General features: G+C 39.6%; 2 protein-coding genes and 1 long non-coding RNA gene across 3 annotated transcripts; 1 reads left to right on the plus strand and 2 right to left on the minus strand.

Moving 5' to 3' along the window:
- Positions 1–2,404: 2,404 nt before the first annotated feature.
- Positions 2,405–12,397, minus strand: IMPA1 (inositol monophosphatase 1). The gene is made up of 9 exons (XM_048286836.1): positions 12,262–12,397; positions 12,084–12,165; positions 10,638–10,771; positions 8,611–8,715; positions 7,319–7,364; positions 7,073–7,181; positions 6,248–6,356; positions 4,611–4,762; positions 2,405–4,187 (listed from the first exon to the last, which is right to left on the minus strand). The coding sequence occupies exons 2-9, from the start codon at positions 12,144–12,146 to the stop codon at positions 4,069–4,071; spliced, it is 837 nt and encodes a 278-aa protein (XP_048142793.1). The 5' UTR covers positions 12,147–12,165; positions 12,262–12,397; the 3' UTR covers positions 2,405–4,068.
- A 148-nt stretch (positions 12,398–12,545) lies between these two features.
- LOC125317108 lies at positions 12,546–17,788 on the plus strand. The gene is made up of 3 exons (XR_007199940.1): positions 12,546–12,894; positions 16,795–16,974; positions 17,357–17,788. It is a non-coding gene; the product is annotated as an uncharacterized LOC125317108 (long non-coding RNA).
- Positions 15,829–23,537, minus strand: ZFAND1 (zinc finger AN1-type containing 1). Its single transcript, XM_048286765.1, has 8 exons — positions 23,433–23,537; positions 22,358–22,400; positions 21,077–21,116; positions 20,595–20,722; positions 20,418–20,509; positions 19,478–19,602; positions 16,471–16,626; positions 15,829–16,328 (listed from the first exon to the last, which is right to left on the minus strand). The coding sequence occupies exons 1-8, from the start codon at positions 23,485–23,487 to the stop codon at positions 16,152–16,154; spliced, it is 816 nt and encodes a 271-aa protein (XP_048142722.1). The 5' UTR covers positions 23,488–23,537; the 3' UTR covers positions 15,829–16,151.
- Between the last annotated feature and the right edge of the window lie 1,157 nt (positions 23,538–24,694).

Consider the following 24,694-nt stretch of genomic DNA (forward strand, 5'->3'; position numbering starts at 1 on the left):
CTTGAATTGTGCTTGAAAATTAGTTCTGCTTTGCTTTGGGAAAGAGCATTCCATTCTTTAATCCATTCTCCTCCTCAAACAGGCGGGAGTTTGTAGCTCTCATACAGTGCCATAATATGCTCTTGGCTGAGCACAGGCCTCCAATTTGTTTGTTCCAAAAGCTGCACACGGCTTTGAAGTGTGTCAGATTTTCTTTGCCCTGTTGTTCTAGCAGGCAGACAGCAGATAGTGGGCACAGAGGACATGTCAGAAGCTCCTGCTATCTTTAAGAAGCTGCAGATCTTTGTGTGAAGATTGTACACACTAGAGAGCGATGTGACAGACTACATTCACTGTTGTTCTTGGTGCTGGACAAGCAGTAATTCAGAGATGGAATGGATTTTGCCATCCAGGAGATCTGGCTGACACTCTTGAGGTGTCACATCATTGACATCCTTGTGATGCTTGGAGTTTGTGCAAATAAAGGCAGCCGTGCCAGCTGCTGTAGATCCAAAACTAATGTACTGTTGGAGAGCTGCCTGTCTGCACTTTAGCAACAGGATCAGATTTGTGAAGGAAGCAATTACCTCCCTCACAGGTAATGAATAGAACTGAATTAGCTGCTGGCTTTGAGAGGATAGAAAGAAGCTTGTGAAAAGAAAGAGATGTTTGTTCCTTATTTAAAATGCTTCATTACCAAGGCCGCAGGATGACATTTTGTTCTAGTCAAAATGCCCAGTTCACACTGACATTAGACTAAGTAAAATTAAACCACAGCTTTAGGTCACAGATATTATGAGGGATAGTCCATATTCCATAAGGGAAGGGGATGCAGAGGAGGGATTTTCTACGGGGCTATTTAAGAGGGCTGGACAAGATCCTGAAGCCTTTTGTGACTTTGGCAATATTTCATGCTGGGAAAAGCTCTGCAGGATTGAATCTACTGGAATACTCTGCTGTGCAGCTAGAGCAAAGCTCTGCAGGTCATCACAGGAAACAATCGCAAATTATCAGCAAATCAGTAAATGGAGATGGCCAGTGATGGGTGGTAGCCAGGACAGCAGGCTAAGGATACCTCCCCTCCTGCATACACATCAGTGGTAGAAGTCACCATTACTATTGTGTAGTACTAATTGTTTTAGTGTCAGGCTAAAAATCAGTCCCCTACTTCGAAGACCTTTGTTAAGACGAGCAGCAGGCTCTACAGTAACTATATAGTGACAATGTTGGCCATTTAAATTCTAAAACTAAAGGCAAAAGGACCGGTTAAATTTGCTCATGTAGTCCTTTAATTTCCAGCAGTATTTTTTTTATTTTTTCACTTGCTCCAGTTGCTGACTCTGTCCACTCGATCTTCTTGCACCTGTAAGTTTTGAGTGTTCCTCACTCAGAGCTGAGGTTCAAACCACAGTGGCATTTGCCAGCTGAAGTCCCGGGTTGTTCACTGAAAAGCTGTGCAAGAAAGTTTCCTGTGTACTGGCCTGTTGATACCTTCATGAGGAATATTCATGACTTTAATCTGACAGTTTGTCTGTTCAGTCTGTGGTAACTGGCCTTTCTTTCCAATTGTCTCATTGCCCAGCAAAAGCTATCTCGTAAATACATAATTTTATCTTAGATTTTTTAAAAAATAATTTAAGAGGATTAATTCTGCCCCTCCATCTTTTAAAGCAACAAAACCATACTTTTTGTAGTTTTGAACATTCAGGGACTACCTCATATATGCTCTCAAAAGCATTTTGCATACACAGAAATCTTGACTTGTTTCATTAGAAAAGCTGGTCAAAATCACAGGCTAGAACAGAAGCAAAATGTCTAAACTTAGTAATTACATTTCAGTGTCCTTTCACATGACAAAAGAAGTGGCCACATATTAAAGAGGTACCCGAGAAGATAATGCTTAGCAAAATGGCAAACTAGGATTTCTGATCCTCCTCAAAAGGTGGCTGAAACTAAAAAGAAAGCAGTTGATAAAAACTGCCATTTAGAGAGTGAGCAAAAAAAATTTACACTAATCTCCAACATAAACAGAGTGAAGAAAGCCAAGACAAGAAATTAATAAAAATTTTTCCTCAGATAACATCATAAGGAAAGCTAACAATGAGAAAGCTACATGCTTCAACCAGCTGACAGACCTCCAACACAAATGACAGGCAAGATAACCCATAATGTTTGAGTCTGAGGTTGGAAATGATTAATGAACCATGATCTCATTGGAACAAGGGGAAATATTTGCTCCAAAACCCAACTGCAGGTGCATACATAATCCCACGTACAAAGGCACAACAGTTTTTGATCTATGGACATCAGGGGCGAAGAAGAAAAAGTGTTCAACTCAGAGTTTGAGGCCCACAGATCCAGCCTGATGGGTCACAGAACTGCAGCCTGATGAATGCTAAGAAAGGAAGCACAGCTGAAGCCACACTGCTGCTAAAGTTATTTATTTCTAACATGTTCTCTCATCTTAAGTACTTTTTAGACGTATCTCCATTTCACAAATAAAGTTATGCAGATTTTGTTATACACTAGCCACAGAAATGGTACAGAAGACATTCAAAAATAACCATGATCCCACAAACATTGTTTACAGCAACAAAGTTACACTGAAATGCTCAAGTTTTCCATCCTTGTCAACACGAATTTAAAAAGTAAAATAACTGTAAGTCTGGCTTTTTGGGAGGACCTTTAAAATAGCAGGCTGACCTCATTAACATTAATCATCTGGCATTAGATACATCTTAAAATTAAGTATTTCTGAAAAATCTGCAGAAATCAACTGATAAAAACCCCTGACATTTATAATATGCAATCTGTTGAAACTTCAGTATACCGTTTTTCAAAATAAAAATAGTGGGACAGCAGTACAAAAAGTCATACTTTCCATTGCTGTGTCTTGACTAAACAACCAATGAGACAACTTTCTTTTCAACACAAAAAAAAATCAGTCTAAAAACTGATCTGAGTGACATCTTTTTTTTAAAGTGCATTAATTATTTGAACAGTGCACTGATGCTTTTAACAATCTTAAATACAAAAATGCAGAGAACCAGTATAATTTTCAAAGTTTACAAAAACTGACACCTAGAATTAAATCACTAATATTTCTTAATTTATAAACCCTTTAGGTTTACATATGTATCTTCTTCTGTGTACATTCTGTAAAACACAATGGAAACCTGCTCCTGGTTGGTCACTGCTTTTGTAACTTACAGAAAATTATGTAAAAAATATGGACTATGGGCTTATTTTTTTGCCAGCAGAAGTACTGAAAACTCTCTTGGATTTAATGATTCCTTAGACTTCAAAACACACTCATCCATGAAGAAACTCAACCAAAATTAACAAAATGAAAATCATACTGCATCTTAATTTCAAGTAAGTACATTTGGTGCTAGGCGTGCTCAGACCTTAATTCTGGAAGATGCACATATTTTCTGGCACAATAACTATTACTTTTGAAATTGTAATGGGTTTGCAAGTGTACTGGCCACATATGAGGCTAAAGAAGAGACTGTGTCTATGTACCATCAGAAAGGTAGGATGGCTACAAAACCAATGATACCTAAGTACTAAAAGCTTTAAACTGTAGCCAAAACTATGAGCAACTAACAAGTTTGGAAATGTGTGAACTACCTTTACAAAAACTGCAATGAGGTATGGAAATGGATACCACTGGAAACCAGACAGAGAAAGACAGGATAAACAGTAATGCCTTCATCTTTTTGGGTTCAGGATCAGCTGTGATGATGTGGTGTTAGGACAGCAGTTTTTGGTTTTGTCACTAACAGAACTAGAGATCTTTATTGATCTATACATCAAAGAGTCTCTTGCTATGTGTTCCAGTGTAGTATAAAACTTGAAAATACTAGTTGCATATATTTGCTTCTTTTTCTAGATTTTTATCTAATTGTGATGTTAAATAAAATACTCAACAGTTACAGCTTACTTACAATATTGATCAATCTCAAAGCTCTACTTAGCAGCCACACCAGTACTGAAAGACTACCATCTATTCAAGGTGTAGAACAACCACCATGTGGGAATATGAGACAACATTAGAAAAAAACATTTAAGGTCCAGCTTTGGTGTTCAGTTGGTTGCATCATCTCTTCTCAGAGGAATTACTTGAAGTGCTTTCGCTATTCTCTCTCCAATAGCTTGACTGCTTGCTGCAATTATTCTTCGAGACATCAAATCAAACGGTCCACCTAGAAAGCAAAGCAAACAAAGCAGCCAGTTTTATATATGGAGAAAATTAAAAGCTGGTATGAAAATAAGCACTGAAAAAACTGAGTGTAAATTATACATTACAATTTAGAACCAAGTTTTGCTGGACAAAAATGCATTTAACACAACAGGTATCTCGTATGAGCTGCATTTAAATTCTCTTCGGTGTACATTTACTGTCTTTTTTCACTTTTCCAGGAGTCCAGCCAAGGCAGTAAAGGTTGTCTTGTTGCTTAAGAACATAAAATTAACCTGTTCTTCATCTATTGATGGGTTGGGAACTGTTCAGTAGTGGTTGCTGGAAAGAGGACTGAAAAGAACTTCTTGGCTTCTCATTTCAGCTACATTTTGCTCTGTTAGTCATTTAAAAGGGTAAAGAGTATTATGCAGGCCCGTGTATTTACCTGTTACATCCAGCAGGACTCCACCAGCTTCAGTAATAATGATTCCAGCTCCTGCCATATCCCAGCAGTGAATCCCCATTTCATAATAGGCATCAGCTCCACCTGTTGCCACAAGGCACATGTTCACAGCTGCTGTACCAACAGCTCTAATGCTAAAGGAGATACAAATGTCGTTTTAACTGAGAAGAGTTTGCAAAGAAGTTACAGTGTCTGTGTACACTGCACAGAGAACACAGAAATGTCCTGATGAACTGGAGAAAGGATGATGAAATGCTGCAGAGAAACATAAAAAAATGGGCAGGAAGTGTTGCTTAAGTAGCTTGAAGAGTTTTCAAAATACAGCAAATTTTCAGAAATTACATTTACAAATTCTGTTAATCAATTTTGGTTTAAATACATCTTAAATAATTTCTTAAACTACAACATATTGTGGAAGATAATTTCCCATGAAACACTAACAGATAGTCTATTTTTCTCTTTGAATACAAGAATTCAAGCAGAGTGTATACTTTCCAGTGCTGAAAAACTGTTTTTGTCAGTTTCTCTGGTGATGCTCAGTAAACATCTCTGACTTGCCAAACCCTCTAACAGTAATCACAAAAAATAAATTACACAGCATAAATTTGGTCTGGTTAACTTCACCAAATCCTTGTGTCACAGATTCCAGTTTCTTTTGGAAATGTCAATGCATTTAGCCAGTAAGTGTGACTTGTGTAAATGCTGCAGTTATTTCAACTAACAGTAAACTGTACATTAAATTGTAACTGATAGCAGCTAAACTACTGCAAGATGCAACTTAAATCAACTCCAGTCTCAAATTATTGTTTACAAATAAAATGCCCAAGTTGAATTCACGACACTCCTAAAATGTGTTTCCTACTTTCATCCTAACATATATATTCTTTAGCAGCATCGAAGACTTTTTGGAAGTAGAAAAAATCTACATGTTAAGCATGTCAAGTGTCAAAACAAGAATCCTGAGAATCTCAGCATAATACTTGTTAGAACAGAAACATGAATATGGTTGAGAAACAAAAAACTGTCTGCTGAAACCAACTTTATACAAAATATTTTGTGGAAATTATACTTTGGTTTATCTAGAGTAGAGGAAGCAGGGAATGCAACCAAAATAAGAGCAGTTTATGGACAATTTAAACTACTCAGACAAAGTTGTATGGTTTTGAAAGAGGAAAAGGAGATCTACTTTTGTCTTCTGAGACATATATATATATTAAAAAAAACAAGAACAATTTTCATTACTACAAGGAAAGGAAACTAAGAAATGCAATATAGCTTCTGTTCATCCAGTTTTATTCCTTGTGTGTTTCTAGGGGAAAAAAGCGCACAAAATTGCACATAATTTTTTTAACTAGTAAATATAACACTTTGCAGTCCTACAAGCCCAAACATGCTTTGCTTCTCAATACTGATTGTTAGGGTTCTCTTCTATACATCTCAGCTTGAAAAAGCTAAACACAGTTTCTCTGTGGAAGCTACTAGACAGAAACATTTAAACCATATTTCACATTTAAGGTGTCAAATATAATGCAACCAAAGCTTTCTATAAATTATCGTATTTACAATATTAACCATTGTCAATACATATAAATACATATAGAAAATATAAAGTGTCTTACCCATGAATAGGAATACTGAGAAGTCTTTCCATATTAGAAAGAATTATTTTTATAGCCTCTGGATCACGATTTGACCCCAATTCTGTTACTAAAAGGGATTTTGTAATGTCTGGAAAAGAAACAAAACCTCACTCTTCCAACAGCACAACTTAAATAGCCACAGTGACTAGCAGAGTTTACCTCATTGCTTTCTTACAAGACTGAATAAAAGTGAGGTATCTTAATAAAATATTACATATATCAAACATATAAAAATCTTACTATCTTATTACTTGGAAAATGGCAGGAAAAAATAAAATACAATGAAAGAAGCACTATCTGCTCCAACTGCGCATATACATTAATCAATGACAGTACTAAATAAAATTCTATTGCTAGAAAAAATAAAAGTCTTGAGATACTTAAAGATCCCATTTGAAGCACAGATTTTACTTGATGTAGGGTTGTAAGCATAGAGGAGTTCTACTGACTTAAACCTACAGGTCACACCTGGGAGAAGTTGAATTGTTTGGCAGATTTGTTACACTCTAAAGAACAATCTCAGACTGCAGACATATAGGGAATTAAAAACAAACAAACAAACAAACAAAACAACAATACACACATGGGGAATAAAATCTTCAATTGCCAAGTCCTGATTTTGCACAGATGACATCATATGCATCAAAGAGAACATAAAAGGTGTTTCTTTTGGCCCATGGCCAAAGAAAGTCTTGCAAAACGAAACTATGAGCTAAGAAATACCAATACATCCAGGTATGAAATTTCTGCTGTCTGATTTGCAATGTGGTAATTACCAGAAAGAAGCTACTCAGCTCAGCTTACCTTCTTGGCCCGATACTTGAAGTTTCTGACCATTGCAAAATGCACCTTTTCCTTTTCTGGCAGTATACATCTTATCTTCTACACAACTATACACAATTCCAAACTCTATCTGCAAGAAAAAATACCTTGAGGTTTTTTTCCCTGTGTTCCTATTTACTGTGAAATAGGAAATTATAGAACTTAGTTGTAACTAGAAACAAGCAATTAATTTGGGTTTGATTAGATATTAAGTAATAAAAAGTATACCTTTTTGTTTACAACAAAGCCAATTGAAACTGCCACAAATGGAAACCTACAAAACAAAACATTTCACTAATTTATAGTGAGATACTAAATTTCTTTCATTACCATGCTTACTCTTAATAAAGACAGTGTTCAGTTAAATGTAATGTATATTTCAAAAACAAACTTGGACTACATACAACATAGGTTTCTGGAATTTGCACAGTTTAGCTGAAAATAGAGCCAATAACACTTATTACCATTTGAAACACAAACTTTTCTATGCACAAGGGGCTGTTATTCCTGTTACAGCTGTTCCTAGCTTAGGGACTGTTTTCTACAGCCAAAGAATGCAAACAAGCCTCTATGCTACTAACCTTTCTCAGAAGGAACAAGCTGGTCTCATAAGAAGAACCAAGTTACCTCTGCCCCCACCTCCCCGTTTTCCACCAAAGCCATGACCAAGACAGATACTGAAGAATGGAGGAAGAGTGAAGACAGTGGGACTATGTAAGACATGGTGGATTGCATCTCAGTCTAAGTTTGAAACAATCAACCAGTTAATCTTTTTTTCAATTCCCAGACATTTGCTTTTGTTCTTTCGGCAAAAAATACCAACTTTTAAGCCTGCAGATTCAGTAGAATGGGTTCTTTTCTTGTAAGTTTCTGAACATGTTATTTAGCAGGATTCAGAAGCTGTTTAAAAGCCATTGTGCACACAGCAGCAGTCATTTCAAAACTGAAATCAAGCAGACTCAGAAAAGCTCACTGGGGCCAAAATCTATCACATTTAAAAGACATAAGGAATAGGCTGTCAGCATTACACTGAAAGTCCCCTCCTCATCTTGGTGCAAAATACCATTGATAATTACTGGCAATATCTTGCCTTCTTCTTTAGCTGAGGCTCCTAGATCTCAACGGATTTGAAATTTCTTAGTAATCAGCACCTGAAGCTGTTATTCCCTCTCTGAAGATGCTGCAACTTCTTACTCTGAGTCCTGCTCCTGTTGCAATCTGCCCATCTATCTTTGGAATCCATGCCAAAGGCTGCTGACCCCTGCTATATAATACAGGCCTCTTATGGAACAACTGATGTAGGTTAACAGACCAAAACTATTAAAATACTCACACGAGTATTAAAATGCTTACAAAAACTGCCCAGCGGCTCTCAGTAAGTAGCAATTTGTAACCATTAACAAGTTCATAGTATCTCTTTCAAAGCAATTTAAAAATTAAAACCAACCTTACTTTCAGGGAACTGGAGAAAGAAAAAGGATTATCAGTTGAGGTTGCTAACAAAAAAATGAAAGGTGGACCTGTGTACAAAGTTGGTAGTTCCATCAATTGGGTCTATAATCCACGTGGGGTTGTCTGTCAGAATGCTGCCCTCTCCAGCTGCAACAGATTCCTCTCCAATAAAGCTACAGTAGAAACACATTTAAAAGACAGAAAGAAATTGTTAAAAATGTATTAATTACAACACTGTCCTTGACACTGAAATTCTTAAAAGTGAGATGAAGCTTGGAGTACCACCAGCGATCATACATAAAAAACTGAGAAAAACATTATTTATCCAGAAAGCACCAACCATATCTGACCAAGCTTGCATCAGTATTTATGATGTCAAGGATAAGCACAATATGTGGCAAAAAGAATTTTATGTTTCAATATAGAAATAATACCAGAATTTAGCATTCAGAACATTGACGTTTTCATAATTTTTTTCCAGTAACAGCATCATCAAATTTTGTTCAAAATACCTATAGCTATTTACACCTTTCAGCTTATTTGTGCTACACAACATTATTTTTTAGCTTGTGTTTTCAGTGAAAAAAGCCTTTGTGGTCTTATGTATCTGGTTAGAACACTGCAGCAACTGTTAAATTTGAAGACTGATTTAAACCCAAATATGATAAAGTTGTTAATCTCAAAATTTTAGTTTTACAAGCATGAAAAAACAGTAATATAGTAATGGAATGGAAATTCAAACCAGTTTCTGAAGAAGATGGGTGACTGCATGCTCAGCCACAGTATTAAACCCCAGAGACACAGAAGGCACAGTGCTATAGCACTCCAAAATTCACAATTTTTGCTGCTCATGAAAGCATTTGTTTTGGACTGCAAAATTATTAGAATGAGTCTAAGTGGGTGGAATTCTCTTCAAGGCCTTTTGCAGGTTGTCACAATTTATCACACATTACTCAACCTATGAAAAGTTTGCAGCAAACACATGCTTTCCTCCACAAACATAAAAAATGAGAACTACTGAGAGGTAACAAACGAGGTCCCTTTAATACTGATTAGAGTTTTATGATTAACTACAGAAGTGAAGATGACTAATCAGAAAGAAACAGCATGTTTCCAAAAAGCAGCAGACCTTCAGAAAGATGAGACTGAATATAGCTGATGAGTAATTCACTAGGAAAAGAAGTTCAGCACCATTATGTCTAATGTAACACTGGTTACCTAAAATAAAAAGAAGCTAAAATATTCAAAAATGCTTATCAGTGTCACAGAAACTGTTATTTCAAGGTCATTCCACAAGTCTGTATGATTACACTAATTTGGTTACTGAACTTTTGCACCACCTCCGTTGCTCCAGTTCTACACAGATTTCTTATATTCCACATATACAGCTACAGTAACAAAATCTCCAAGAAAATGCAAGAAAAAAACAGCAAACTGACTTTAAGGAAACTGTATTAAACTTGAGCCATCGTGTCAAAATGCTAAAGACAGACCCATGTAAGCAAAATACATATAGATCACCCTTCATGAATACATTTTTCAGGGAGTGGAGGATAGGGATATAGAGAGAGGCAGGGGAAGAGGAAAAAAAGGGAAGAGCAATTAAGAAAGCAGTATTTTGTATGACAGCCTTTGTGTTATGCAGAACAAGAAGATCCTGTCTTCTTTTAAGGATGTTTTATGTTGTCAAACTGTATGAGATTTGCCAAAGGCACTCGGTTCCACAGGACCCATCCCACATAGACAGCAAAGGCACACTCGTTTCAAAAGCAGACAAGAAATCTGGGTTCCAGGTCTCCTGGGGACACCTCTGATTTTCCAAAGCAATAACCAAGAAGTTTCTTTCAGTTGGCTCAACAGCAAGTGAAGTTCAGTCTAAGTTTTGTCTCATGTCAGTAACCTGGGGACACCTTGTTTTGTTGCTACAGCCCTGTGCAAAACTTCAACCTGCTAGTACTCTAAAATACTTAATTTATTGAAGGTAAAGGAGAATGCTGCAATTTTCCAGCATGCCAGTTGTACTAAAATTTTACCAAGCAAAATCATAAATTTTCCATTTTTTTTCTGTCAAAAGCATACTGGTAAACAGCCATACCTGTGAGAAGGATACTTTTCTTTTATCAAAGAAATAATGAAGTTTTCTACTTTTTGATCAGTTTCTGTCACTAGATCTACAGGTGAACTTTTAGTCATAACAGATATTTCTTCTTTGAGTGCTCCACGGATTATCTGTTAAAACAAAAACAAAAAAAATCTTTCACTGTTAACAATACGGAAAATACTAGTTTTCCAAAAAAATCTGAGCAACATTTTTACAGCCATTTTCTATACTGCATATACAAAACACAAACACAAGCAGTGACATGCATTTAACTGCAGGAGCTGAGACTTGCATCTCTAGTCCCTATTCACTACAAAGTTTTACATGGCTTTAAATCTAAGTACTATAGGAAGATCTCCAGGTAGATGAAACTGGGGTCCATTTTGTTAGGACAAGTTTTAAATTTACAAATTTAAATACCAAAGTTGAAGAAAACACCTGACACTGAGCTCAAATCAGCTATTTTTAGCCAGACCCAGCATTTATGATCTTAAAACTATCAGTATCAGCTTAAGCAGGAATCCATGCCTCATAGCCCACAGAATTATTTTACTATAACTCAGAAAGTTTTTCTGAGGGAAGACGTTAATGAGGTCGTTGCAGAGACAATGTTGCACAGATTTTGCAGCTCCAGGGGACAGAATTAGTACATGTGTCATCTTGTCTGGCTGCCACAGCCTTCAAATGTACCAAGTAGAACTACTAAGTAGAACTGAACGTTTGGTAACCACTCCTGCTGAGGCTTTGCCAAGATGTACGAACTTTTTCTTGTTCTAAGCCGTCTTAGATCTCAAATGGCAAAATGTCGTCGCTGTAAGGGATGGTTTTTATTTACAGAAGCAAAGCAGTTAATGAAGAGAAACAATCATAGAGTGGTTTGGGTTGGAGGGAGCCTTAAAAACCACCTAGTTCCAACCTTCCTGCCATGGGCAGGGACACCTTTCATGGACCAGACTTAGAGCTCCATCCAACCTGGCTTTGGACACTTCCAAGGACGGAGAGAACACAATATGGTATTGTGTGCCATCAACAAGCCACTGTATAAAGCTGATTGAAGCGTTCACAAGAAAGAATGTCACCGACTTTCAGGCGGTAAAATAATAAGGTAGACAGGAGTTGTTTAAGGGTGATGCTCTTTGTCTACCACAATTCTGAGTTTTATTTTTTAAATCAAACTCAAGGAACCAAAGTTACTCCTTAGTCTTTAAGGACTTTAACTCCAGGCCAAGGAAAAGCACAAAGTTGTTTTCTTAAGCTAACCAAATTGCAAACATAAAAGACAATCCAATCTTGCACTTGACCATCACAAACTATTCTGCCCATTTAGGTTTTTGACAAAACACTCTTAGGAAGAGATTCCAACATCAACCTCCTTCAAAAAGCTATGTACATATTAAACTCAATAAATAACGTTATTATTTATAAAGAGCTTATACATACCTCCCCAGCTTTCCTTGCTAAACCAACTGCATAATCCATACATTCTTGCCAGGGATCTGCCATCTTTCCCGAGATAAAGAACCTAGCAAAAGGAGAGATTAATGCAAAAAATTGTTACGTCTTCTTTGTTTTCTTTCTTTTTTTTTTTTTTTTACAACCTCGAAGTTTCTTGCTTCACCTGGTTTATTTTTAAGTACTGTTCAATTGAGTGCTGAGCGCACGCCCCGCCGCGGGGCTGCGCGGTGCCGCAGGACGCGTCCGGAGCGCGGGCGGGACGCGCAGCCCCCTCACGGCGCCCGAAATGGCGGCGGCCGCGCGCGCCGCACTCACCGTCACCGTCACCGCCGCCGCCGCCTCCGCCGCCGCCGCCCCGGCGCAGGCGCAGCGCGCGAGGCCACGGGCCCGCCTCCTCCACCGCCCCGCTCGGCGGCGGCCGCGCCTGCGTGTGAGGGAGCCCCGGCCGGCGGGCAGCCGCCTCGGCGCCGGCGCTGTCAAAGTTTACCGGGGAAGTGTTGAAATTAGACTTTGATGTCGACTTCTTGTTAATAATTGGACGTGGCAGGGCGGAGATACCGTAAATGCTCTCCCATGGAGCACGCGATTGAAGTTTATCATAGAATTGAAAGGGTGGTTGGGGTTGGAAGGAACTTGAAGGATCATAAAAGCAACCCGTCTGCCGTGGCCAGGGACACCTTCCACTAGATCAGGTTGCTCAGAGCCCCATCTAACCGGGCCTTGTTCACTTCCAGGGGTGGGGCATCCACATCGTCTTTGGAAAACCTGTGTCAGTGCCTCAGAAACCTCACGGAGGGTGAGTTCACGGTGTTCAACGAGTTTTGAAAGCAATTCGCGGTTCAGCTGATGCATTTTAAGTATTAATTAAAATCATACAGAGAAGAAAAACCTTCCAAGCCTGACAGATACCAGTTTCATTTTTTCCTGTGGTCTTTTGAGCCTATTGTCTGTCATCAAGCAAAGGCAAAACACTGAGGGCTTGTCTTGTCCTCACAAATTGCAACTGATGTAACTTACTGTTCAATGTAAAATGGTGATCTGGGTAAACAGGGCAAGGGTTGCAATTTGCTTTATGCTTAAAATAATCATAAAACGTCTACAACACCAAAAGAAGCAGTCTATCCCATTGCCCTAATGCCAACCCAAGGCACAGCTGGGCCGAAGGGGGTTAGTTTCGTCCTTCCCACACCAGAAGATACAGTTTCCACTCTCACCGACCCTGCTGTGTGGGACAAGTCACTGTGCAATTCCACATTTCCTCCTTCCCTTCTCATAAACAGGAATAAGCCTGCTTTTTAAAGTATTTACAGTCATTAAAGAACTACAGAGACGATAAGTTGTGGTTTTACTGATTATTTTGCAAGTCGTTCTTTGCAAGGTTGTACAAAAAGCATACAGCCCGTTCAAAGAGGCACTTTGGCTCAGATTCGGTTTTGTTGAGGCAAGCACCTGAACACGCCCCAGTACAACTTATATAGGACTGCATGAGTGTTACGAGAAATGGCTTTTTTGACATCATTGATTGTATACTTAACATTACAGCAAGGGTTTTACAGGAGATTTCAAATTCTGCATTCACCTTAAAATCAGCAGAAGTAAAACAGGAATGCCTGAAGTTCTCTCCTAACAAGTATAAGAATTTTCCTAATCCAAACCACAATTTCTATTCTGGCTGAAATGAAATTTTGTATTTTACATATGAGGCTACTAGGAGGAAAGCTAAGCTGCAAGGTGTATTTTTATGTGTCACCTGATAAACTGAATGAACAGACATGACTTATTGATAAGAAGTCTGCAAACCAGACTGATCACACCCCAGCGTGCATACTTTTCTAAAACAGACACCGAAACAGAAAATGCTGAAAATAAAAGTATGAGAGATTACTGCCTGCTTTCTTAGTGTGATGTATTCTGGTTTACTAAAGCATTGCCCAGCCGATCTAACAGGTCACGTATCCAAGCAGAATTGCACTTTTGGTGTTAATATAGCCCTTTCCAAACTTTTGCGTATCTTACAAACATGCCAGGCAACTTTGTAGCAATGTTTGAACGGGAACAAGGCCGGGAGCCGCTACCACAGCATCTCATAAAATGTGAAGCCTTGACCTTGTGCATTCTCTAAAATTACAGCTAGAACAACCAAAATGCTTGATATTCACCTATTTTTGTAGTTTGGGAGAAAACATTGTTTATTATCAAATCAGGAAGTATTTGATAAATTCCTCTTCTCACTTGCATAACTTCACATACATTTTCTTTACATGTCCTAGAAGTTAAAGTTTTATTTATTAACTTTGAAGTGAAACAGTTCAGCACCTTATAAACACAGGCCTGTAAAATTATCAGTGGTTTCAAATGCCAAATGACTCCTCCAAAGTGTTTTGGGTTTTTTTTCAAATGCAGTTGTTCAAATGCATTTCCCTATGAAAATGTGCTAGGATAATAAGTTTTAGAAAAAAACAACAAAAAATGCTAAGTAAAGATATGTTTGAATCTAAACAGGTGAAATGAGAGCAATTCTAGCCTAGGCAAGATACTAAAGGTCAGAGAAAGTTTCTGCTTTTGCTCCTAGCATCATTGATTAGGGTGGAGTTTTCACCTCTCCTCTACTATTTATCTGTCAGACTAGCTTAATTTGGTTTTGCTTCTCAGTTTCTGAAAACTACGTGGAATGAGCTTCTGTGTACCATCTTAGACACATTCCTGGAATAAGATAATAGTGAAAACTTTTTGGAGTACTATCAACTGTAACTTGCCATGTTTGTACTGTCAGTTACAGGCTGATAGCCCTTACCCATTACTGGCGATTGATGAAAGCAACCACCCTGGTAAAACCTTTGAGGTCTCCCCAAAGATTAGCTTCCTGCATCCCAAGTCTATCTTCTCTCTATTCACAAAAAAACGTTATTTCAATTATTTTGCCTGAACTGCTAGGGCAAAAAAATCAGGGGCATGAGGAAAGGTGTAAGTAGAGAATGGGGATTTTCTGCTAAAAAAAAAAAAAGAAAAAGACCCTGTTGCACAACAGCATTTTTCACTTGCTTTTGTAGCAACAGTGTGGGGAACAAGTTCTGTTTAGGGCTCTTCCCAATGCACTGGTTCCACAATGCTGGTTGGCCTCTTACAGCATGTTCTGTCTGACAGCAGCCTAAGAAAAAAAGAAAGATGAATAGACAGTTGCAGAGGAAAGGGAGGAAAATAAACAAGAGAAAAGGGAACTGTTCCTTTTGTACTGGAAAGCAAGATAACAACTGGAGAGACAGGCAGGGGAATGCAGAAAAATGCTCCTATCCTTTCTGCTGCCCAGAGACAAAGATTTCCAAAATGTCCAGCCACTGAAAGCCCTTTCCTTCATGGAAACCAGGAAACACCTTCTTTTTTGTGGCATCCACACCACATCCAGTAAAGTAATTTATCCATACCTAAGTCATGTTAAAACTACAGTAAAGAGTACTGTAAAGCAAAATAAGTGACAGGCTTACTGAGATCTTTTATCCCCCACTAATCACACAATGAGATTTACAAACAGGAAGACACCTGAGTGAATTTACTTTTGCTTCATAAAGCTTTCCTTCTAAATGTCATTAAACTATTACAAGAAGAAAGTGTGGACCTGGTGTATGGACAGTGCTGGTTTCCAAATGCAATGAAACCTGTTCTTGTACATGTAGAAAAGATGCTGCAATAGTGCAATATGTTTCTTTCCTTCAGAAAACTGTCATACTGCAAGTTTACATTTTCATTATTTTATTGAGACATACTGTCCCCACCACTTACACAAAAATAAATACCAAATTTAAGAAAACATTCTTGATATTATACAGCTCAATAGAGCAAGAATTTATTCTAGAATGTGAGTATCTGTAATATTAGCTACTATAATTTTCCTTTCAGGACATAGGTCTTCTGTCAGTCAAGCAAATGAGAAATTGATGGGAATTGTGTCTTTACAATGGAAGATAGATTCTGGCATACCAGTGATTTCAAAAGAAAACTGGACTTGCTTGAATACCATGCTTCTAAAAAATATTGGATTTTTTTGTTTGTGAAAATTTATTGAGTAATAAAGTAGGACTCCGGATCTTCTATAAACAGAACATCGTTATCAAGATACTCCAGAATTATATTCCCTCCATTGTACAGTGGATAGTCTTTATCAGATAGCCATGTTTCCAGTGTGTGTTCAAATGGCAAAGCTTCTCCAGAGGCAGTATGGCATAACCTCAGCTTCTGTAAGAAAAATAGCACAGAAATTAACATCAAGATTTCCCTATCCAAGATGAAAGAAGTGGGGTGGGAGAGGGACAAAAGGGTAAAGAAATCTAAAAGCTAAATACAACAACCTAGAAAATGCTTGTTATTGCTGACTTACCTGGGATGTTGATTTGTTGTTGTCATTTTTAAGGCTTGCTAAGGAAGCTGCAAAATCTACTACTTTGCCAATACTCCACTTACTGCAAAAAAACATGGGTTTGCTTTTCTCTTTGTTCGCTTTTGGTAAAAATACTTGAAAGTAAATTCTTTCTGTCTAGAAAGACATGAAAAATAAACACAAAAATTTATCCACAGAAGAAACACATCATTCCAGTCACATAAATGTAGTAAGTTTTTTTTAAGTAAAACTTAAAACTTTTTTTTTAAGATTTTCAGTAAAAACCCCCAGAATTACCAACTGAAATTTGTTTTATTCCATCAGGACAATTTTACTGCAAAACATAAATGACCAAGATCATCAAATCCAGTCCTCTCCAGCTGCAGGCACATATATGATGGACAGTAAGTTCTTGAAGGTGGAGCGAACATCTTTTCCCACCAGTCCCAGAGCACAGTTATATACAGACAGACATGAAAAAGTATCTGCCCTCGTGAGGAAAAGGTGAGTTTGAATAAGCAGTATTTGTTTTTGGCAGCAGTATAGTGTCTCAAATTGGAAGGCGAAAGCAGTTAAAACAGAGCAGTTCACTGTATTAGAAATGCCTGCTTCACAAACCAGCATTTAGATCATGACCAGCTAATCCTTTATCCTGTACTGTATCCTCATTTTATGTACTAAACAATATTTCTACTAGACTGAAAGATTTTTTTAAGGAATGTCAAGAGTAATCTATGAGGGAGAGATTCTGAATGGGATTGGGGTAAAACATAGCAAGCATGACTACTATGTATTCATAATTTATGATCATCCTTGCTGAGTCAAAGCCAGACACTATCAAACAAGACAGAAGTCTTTTTAAAGGATTTATTTATGTGTTCCCTAGGAACATATGGAACGACCTCAACCATGTTCATAAAACTGACTCTGAATTTCAACCTGTGCATTTTCCTCTAAATTTGAGTGTTCTTCACACAGAAGAAAAGAGAATCATGTCCTGGAGCTATCCCTCTGAAAAATCAGAAAATATTAGCAATTGGAGTAAACTGAGCAGTAGTTTCTTATTCAATTGTTAAGGTAAAACTGGAACTCCCTTTTGCCTCCCCCCATCCCCCAAAACCAGCAAATGCAACCAGGAAACCTAAATACATTCAATATGGATATTCTCTGCTGGAGTCAGGGGAACACCAACTGGGCTATTAAAACTATTGATGAAGAAACAATGCCAGGGCCCCAGACAGGAGGTCACCTTTTCTGGGGACCAAATGGATTGTGGGCAGGAAGTAAGCCCCCTGGTCCACTTGGCAAATTAATTATGTTGGACTTCTCCCTTGAACACCCAAGGGGTGGCGTTATACCCTTACTGGAAATAAAATAAGGAAGGCTTAGAGAAAGCTTTTGCTTGTGGTAAAGCTGATGGTCTTACCACTCTGGCAGGATTTAATCAGTGGTTTGCTGACACTCCCATGCCCTCTACTGTGTAGTCTGACAACGGCATTCATTAAAAAAAGAAATCCAGGAATGGTGTGAAGATCATGGAGTTGCCTGGGTGTTCCACCTGTCCTACAAACCTCAAAGTAATGGTGCAGTCACAAAGTGGACTGGTCCACTAAAATGAGCTCTAGGGCAAAGTTTCCATAAGGAAAATAGGGTAAAGCCCTACTTAAAATTGTTTGATGTTTAAAGTAACCAGCAGATACCCACCAGATGCCCAGTGGAACAAGCTCATTTTCCTGCTCTCCAACCAGTAAAATGTCTAACAAACCCCCACTGTCAACCCTTCTCTTTTCTCAGGGTGACAATATTCTCTTTTCTCAGGGTGACAATATTCTTATTAACTACCCTATGAAGTTTAAAATACCTGTAAGTATTTTATACTTCCCTAAGTAAAGGGCACATGGAAAACAGTTTCTAAATGGGGGCTCCATTTAACTTTCACTAAGCTTTGGATAATTCCCAAGAATGAGTAATTTCTTACCATTTCAGATAATGAATGGAACTTGGACAGATTCTTTGGCCTGAACAGACCTGGAGTGTGCCCAAGGAATCATCACTTTACCTTTGTAGAACACTCAGCTGTGAAAAGATGATCACAACACCTACTGTATTGTACTGACCCTCATCTGTACCTCCTTCCTCCCTATTTCATGAATGGGATAATAATTGCGTCATTCAGTTTATGAAAATCATTTCTCTAATGGGTTTTTTACACATACAAATGGTATTGTATATACAACACCCTCAATCTTCAGATGATGATTCTGGGTGAGTAGCTGAACCTGCACCTGAAACATCTTGGTACCAATCTTAGTTGGCACAGTCATCCCTCAACCCTCCAAATTATCAAACTTTTAAGGCACATTCTAATGAAAAGACTGCATTGTCCACTACAATGCCCCAACATATGAATTCAATCTGGGTGGGAAAACCAAGCAATTACATGTTTCAGGGCTAGATTATCTGAAATGTTGATATTGCAAGCCAAGTATTAAGATATGACACAATCTGCAGAGCGTCCATGTGATAAGGAAGCACAAGCTAAGACGTGCTATAAAATTCTGTGCTGCACTACTTCAAAATTGTGCTACAGTGATTCTAAAAATTCTGTTCTAGTCTAATAATAAAATTCTATGCTCTGCTGATCATCAAATTCTGCTAAAATAATAAGCTTTAATACAACTTAATGCTGTCATCATTCTGCCAAGGATCCCCAAAAGACCCCGTCTGTCCCTGCAGTGCTATGTGACAGCCATGTGGCAGGCAAATATATTTCTGCTATAAAATAACAGAATTTGACTCGACTGCTCTGAATCCCACACAGACATCTTATAACAGACATAAGACCAGTGAGATTGCTTTTGGGTACCAGGCTGAAATATACATTTAAGTGAGTGTGGTCTTGAAAAATTAAATCCAATACCAAGCTGAGGGAATTAGATGATCAAGCAATTTAGAAAACTTTCCATTTCCTTTGAGAATTCAATTATTGAAAACAAACATCACTGACCTGAGGCAAGGACTTGTCCCCACATGCATGCATTTTCAGTTTCATTAATGCCACTTTTGCTGCTGTCTCACTGTTTTTTGCTCCTTTACGTTTTTTGCTTTTTGCTTCGTCACTTTTTTTAGAATCTGAGAACAATATTATTCCTGTTAGTGTGATCATTCTGACTGTTTCCTGTGCATATTGTATGACATAGACCCACTTAATCTGTTTGGTCTCATTGTATCTCCAAGAGTGCCATCCCTTTTCATGTCTATTCATATCCTCCCAAGGTCACGTATCAGAATTTTTACAGTTCTAGCAGAATTCCTTTACATTGAAAGGTAGATGAACACTATCACCAGGTAAACACAGGCTGCAAAAGCCAAATAGATACAAATTCTTTAGTTTCTACACCTGTGGCCATCACAGCATTCATATGGCAACAGTTTCAGGTCCTCTTTTCTACACATAACCCCACTGTCCAGCTGGGCAGTGCTGTTTATTCTCTTTCCCATCCTCAAGCTTCTTTAAATCTGCAAAACATTACATTGTAGAATCAGAGTTTTCTGGCCATCTTGATTGTGTAGGTCTGATCCCAACAGACTGACATGCACATTTGACACAACTGCATTATTTGCACATGAATGAACATGTAAATAATAATGGCTAGGTAAAATTCATTATATTATAATATTTGTAGAATGACACCAAGACAATAATTCTGAAAGAAACCTGTGCCCTATATACTCTTTTGAGATTCTCTTCATACTGTTGTTTTTGTTTTGTCTCAGTTTAGATGAACAGTATTAAATGCTGACATGTAAGTTTAGGGCTATTTAACAAAGGAACCCTCATCCTTTCTTCTTATTTGGTCAAACCTGACTCCTCAAAGGAGGTCAGAAGCTCAAACAGCATTCTGAAGAAAATACAAGAAAAAGAATATCTATCCCTCTGTACTTGCCTATAATATGCTGAACAAGCTGCTGGGTGGCAGCCATTCGAGGTTTTGGTGTGTCCAGCTTCTCACATTCATGGTCCGATTGATGACGATGTCTGTAAACAACAACATAAAACTTGTATTGCCTGTTCCATACATTAATGAATGAATATTGATGTTTAAACACTCTGTTTCACTCACCTGAGGCAAAAATGTTTTTCACAGTAAGGACATAACACCGGCAAAAGCTCTTTTCCATTGCAGTCCTTGTATGAGCACGGGTAAGATCTGTGCTGATCAGGTTTCACAGAATTGTTTCTTATATTCACCTAGGAATAAATACAAAATACTTTGTGTAAATAAACAGATACTAAGATATAAATAACCATCCCAGCTTTCTAAAAAATACGTGCTAGCTCTCCATTCTATGGGCAAACCTGGTCCAGCTATTCTCTCCTACTTTTACCCTGGTTATGTTTAGCTCAGAGGTAGAAAAAGAATCATCATTGTACTCAAAGTCTATTTACTTCTAAGAGACAGAAAAAGTGTAGATTCACTTTTAAAGCTTGTCATATTCTCAGTTAAATAATTCATACTTATATGCCATATGCATTTGTCTAGTCTGAAAACACACAGCTAAGTCACATGGCATTTTAATTTAAGGCTGTCACATATTAGATTACCTCAGAACACCCATGAGCATCCCGGCTCCTGTGCTGAAGGCTTTGTGGAAAAAGAAGGAAAATATCACACTGTTATCAACATTCCAGGAAAAAAAACCTGCATGTAAAAACATTTAAGTGTTTAAAGGGTAATCTGACAAGTTTTATCATGGGAAAACTTCAATTAGATAATGAATCTTCTCCCAAGTTTTTTCTATCCTATTTCAATTCTTGAATGGATAGATCATATTCTTTCTCAGTACGTAAAACATTTAGCTTTTGGAACTTATGCCTCAAGGTAAACAAACCATTTCAAGAGAGTGAAGACATTACCATGCTTAAGAGTTCAGTTCTATGCAAACCAGAGTTTGTCTGTTTTAACAAATTTTCAATCACCTTCCATAACGGCAGAAATCCCTTGAAGGCTCTTGATATGTTAGAAGTGAAATCTGCCCCCAATCTCTTTGAGTTTCTCTCAGCTGCCCTCTACTAATCTGAAGTGTAAATCAAAGTGAAGGCCCTGATTTCAAGCTTGCAAGAAACTTCAAAAATTTTTCTAGAAGAAAACATAACCAGCCACCTCCTTTTATGACAAGGTCACCCATTTAGTTGACGTTGGGAAACCAGCAGATGCGTTTTGCATTTTAGCAAAGCTTTTGACACTGTCTCTCAGAGTGTCCTTCTGGACAAAATGTCCAGCACACAGGTAGACAAGTCCATAGTATGATGGGTGAGCAATGGTGATGGTTTGTGCTCAGAGAGTCACAGTTAATGTGATTGCTTCAGGCTGGTGGCCAGTGGAGTTCCCCAGGGCTCAATTTAGTGCCAGTGCTCTTTAATATCTTTATAAATGATCTGGATACCTGTTAGGGTTGCCAACCATACTAAACCACGAAAAGCTGTGAACTCCCCTGAGTGTGGAGAAGTCATACAGAGAGATTCTGGATAGACTAGAGAGCTGGGCAGTCACCAACTGTATGAAATTAAACAAGAGCAAGTGCAGGATTCTTCACCTGGGATGAGGAAATCCTGGTGACCAGCATACAATGTGAGGAAATGGAAAGAAGCTATGTCACGGGAACTTCAGGCTGAACATTAGGAAAAGGTTCTTCTCAGAGAGGGTGGTTGGGCACTGTAACGGGCTACCCAAGGAACTGGCACCAAGCCTGTTGGAGTTCAAGGATTGTCTGAATGACACTTAGTCATAGGCTTTAGTTTTAGTCCTGAGGAGTAGGGAGTTGGACATGTTGATCCTTGTGGGACTCTTTCAGCTTGAGATACTCCGCGATTCTATGAACTTACCAAAAGACACCTGAACAGCCATCACATACAAAGGGAAGAAAATCTGAAACAAAGAGATTTGTTTTTAGTTAAGACAACATGGTTGTTGTTTTGCTAATAGTTTCTAGCTTAATTTTCACATAATTAACTTTTGCTTACCAACATCACTGAGTAGATATCTTTATAAGAATACTTAGCAACTGCATCTACACTTTAGCTAGAAGTGGCTTTTGTTAACTCCCCTAATTAGTATTACAGAAAAACATACGAGCAGGTAAATTATACTTATATACATTCCAGAAGTTGGAATTAGGCTTTAAATTCACTTTTTTTTTTTTAATATCAAGCTATGACACTGGAACATTTGGCAATCCATCAAAGTTACTAGTTATGTTAAAAACTGAATTTATTGCAAGACCACTCAGAACCCTATTTACTGACACTGGACAATTTACATTTTATTTTATGGGTTACCAACTGGAGGAGATGCTGGCTCTTAGGAAAGGAGAGCATCTCCTCCACTGGAAAGTCATGATGATCCTGCCCCTTCTTCACATCATATCGTACATACTGTCCTTGGGTGACTTAAATTGCACACATTTCCTAAACCTCTGTACGCATCCCCTGCCTACTACATAAATTCTCACAGATAAAATCACTTCACTGTCTGCCGAACTCCACCACATCACCAATGACAGCAAATGCCAGGTCCAGCCCATTACTCCACTTCTCCATCCTTCAGATTTTATGTTAACAGACCACCACGGAGCTCAGGTCACGATCATCACGATCCCTTCATCTCTGAGTGGTCCCAACAGAAAGCTTTCGCTACAGGCGGTTCTGCTGCTTCTTTCTGAGAGGTTACATTTCCAGTAACACTTTCCGAGATCAGTGAAGGCAAGCAAGTGTGAGGAAGGGGCAAGCGGGCTATTAACCACCCAGGCACACAACCGGGGCGACAGGCGCTGGCAATGGACCGTGCAAGGCTGCAGCGGCACAGAGGACTCCCCGAGCGAGGGGGCATCCCTCACAACCCCCGCACCGCCCCCGGCCCACCATCCCCGCCTCCGCCGGGACCCGCCGCGCTCTCCCTTACCCAGCTGGCGGCAGTCGGGCACCCCGCAGTGCTGCCCCACCTCCAGCTCCGCCATGTCCGCGACACGCAGGAGGGGGAGAAGAGGCGGAGAAGAGGCGGAGAAGAGGCGGAGAAGAGGCGGAGAAGCGGCGGGGCCGGGCGGAGCCGGGCGCGGCCGTGCTGCGGAGGGGCCGGCGGGACCCGCCCCCGGGAGGGCGGGCCAGAGGCGGGGCCGAGGGAGATCCACCCGCGCCGGGCTGAGCCTGAGCCCGCCCCGCCGGCTCGGAGCTGTCGGGGTGCCGGCGGGACAGGCTCCGTCATCGGGCTCAGGGCAACCTGCGCTGACCAGTCCGTGTCGGCCCAAGCGACGCTTCAGGCTTCAGTGAGCCTGGAGCCGCGGCTGGTGCTCCGCGGGTTGTTCCGGGGGGGAAAAAAAGGCACGTTTTGTGTCTTATTTGTGTCGCTATTTGCATCGTCCCTCGATGCCTGTTCTCGGAGGCAGAGCGGAGGTAGACCGGCTTCCCGAAGCATTTCGTGCACCCTGTAACCTGTTGGTGTCACTCAGGTTTCCTTAGCGGCGCACCCACCACTTTTGTAAAAAGCCACATTCCTTCAGAATTCAGGGTTATTTTCCCAGCCTTCACCCACGTGGACGCCTGTGCCCAAGTGTGATGCCCTCCCAAAACACCTTTGTGCAGCATGTCTCCAATTCTGGCCTCCTCAGTACCAGAGACATCGAGCTCGTGGAGCGGATCCAGCAGAGCACTACAAAATTGATCGAGGGACTGGAGCATCTCCCTTCGGAGGAAAGACGGAGAGTTGAGCCTCTTCAGCCCTGAGAAGAAGCAACTGAGAGGGGACTTCACCAATGTCTATAAGCATCTTAGGGGAGGGTGCCAAGAGGCTGGGGCCAGGCCCTTCTCAGTGATGCCAAGCAATAGGACGAGGCAACAGGCAGAAACTGACACAACAGGAATTTTCACCTGAATATGAGAAAGAACTTTTTTATTGTGTGAGTGACCACACACTGGAACAGATTGCCCAGAGAAGTTGTGGATTCTCCCTCTCTGGAGATACTGAGCCGCCCGGATGCAATCCTGTGCCATGTGCTCTAGGATGACCCTGCTTGAGCAGGGAGGTTGGGCCAGATAACCCACTGTGCATTCTGCGGTTCTATGACATGGGAAAAAAGAAAGGGGGAAGCACAAACTCGGCAGCCGCCTAGGCAGCGGCGGCCCGGCCCGGGACCCTGCGGCTGCCCTGCGAAGCTCGCCGGCTCCTCC

Source organism: Corvus hawaiiensis, chromosome 26 (genome assembly GCF_020740725.1).
Source record: "Corvus hawaiiensis isolate bCorHaw1 chromosome 26, bCorHaw1.pri.cur, whole genome shotgun sequence".
NCBI classification, from domain to species: Eukaryota; Metazoa; Chordata; class Aves; order Passeriformes; family Corvidae; genus Corvus; species Corvus hawaiiensis.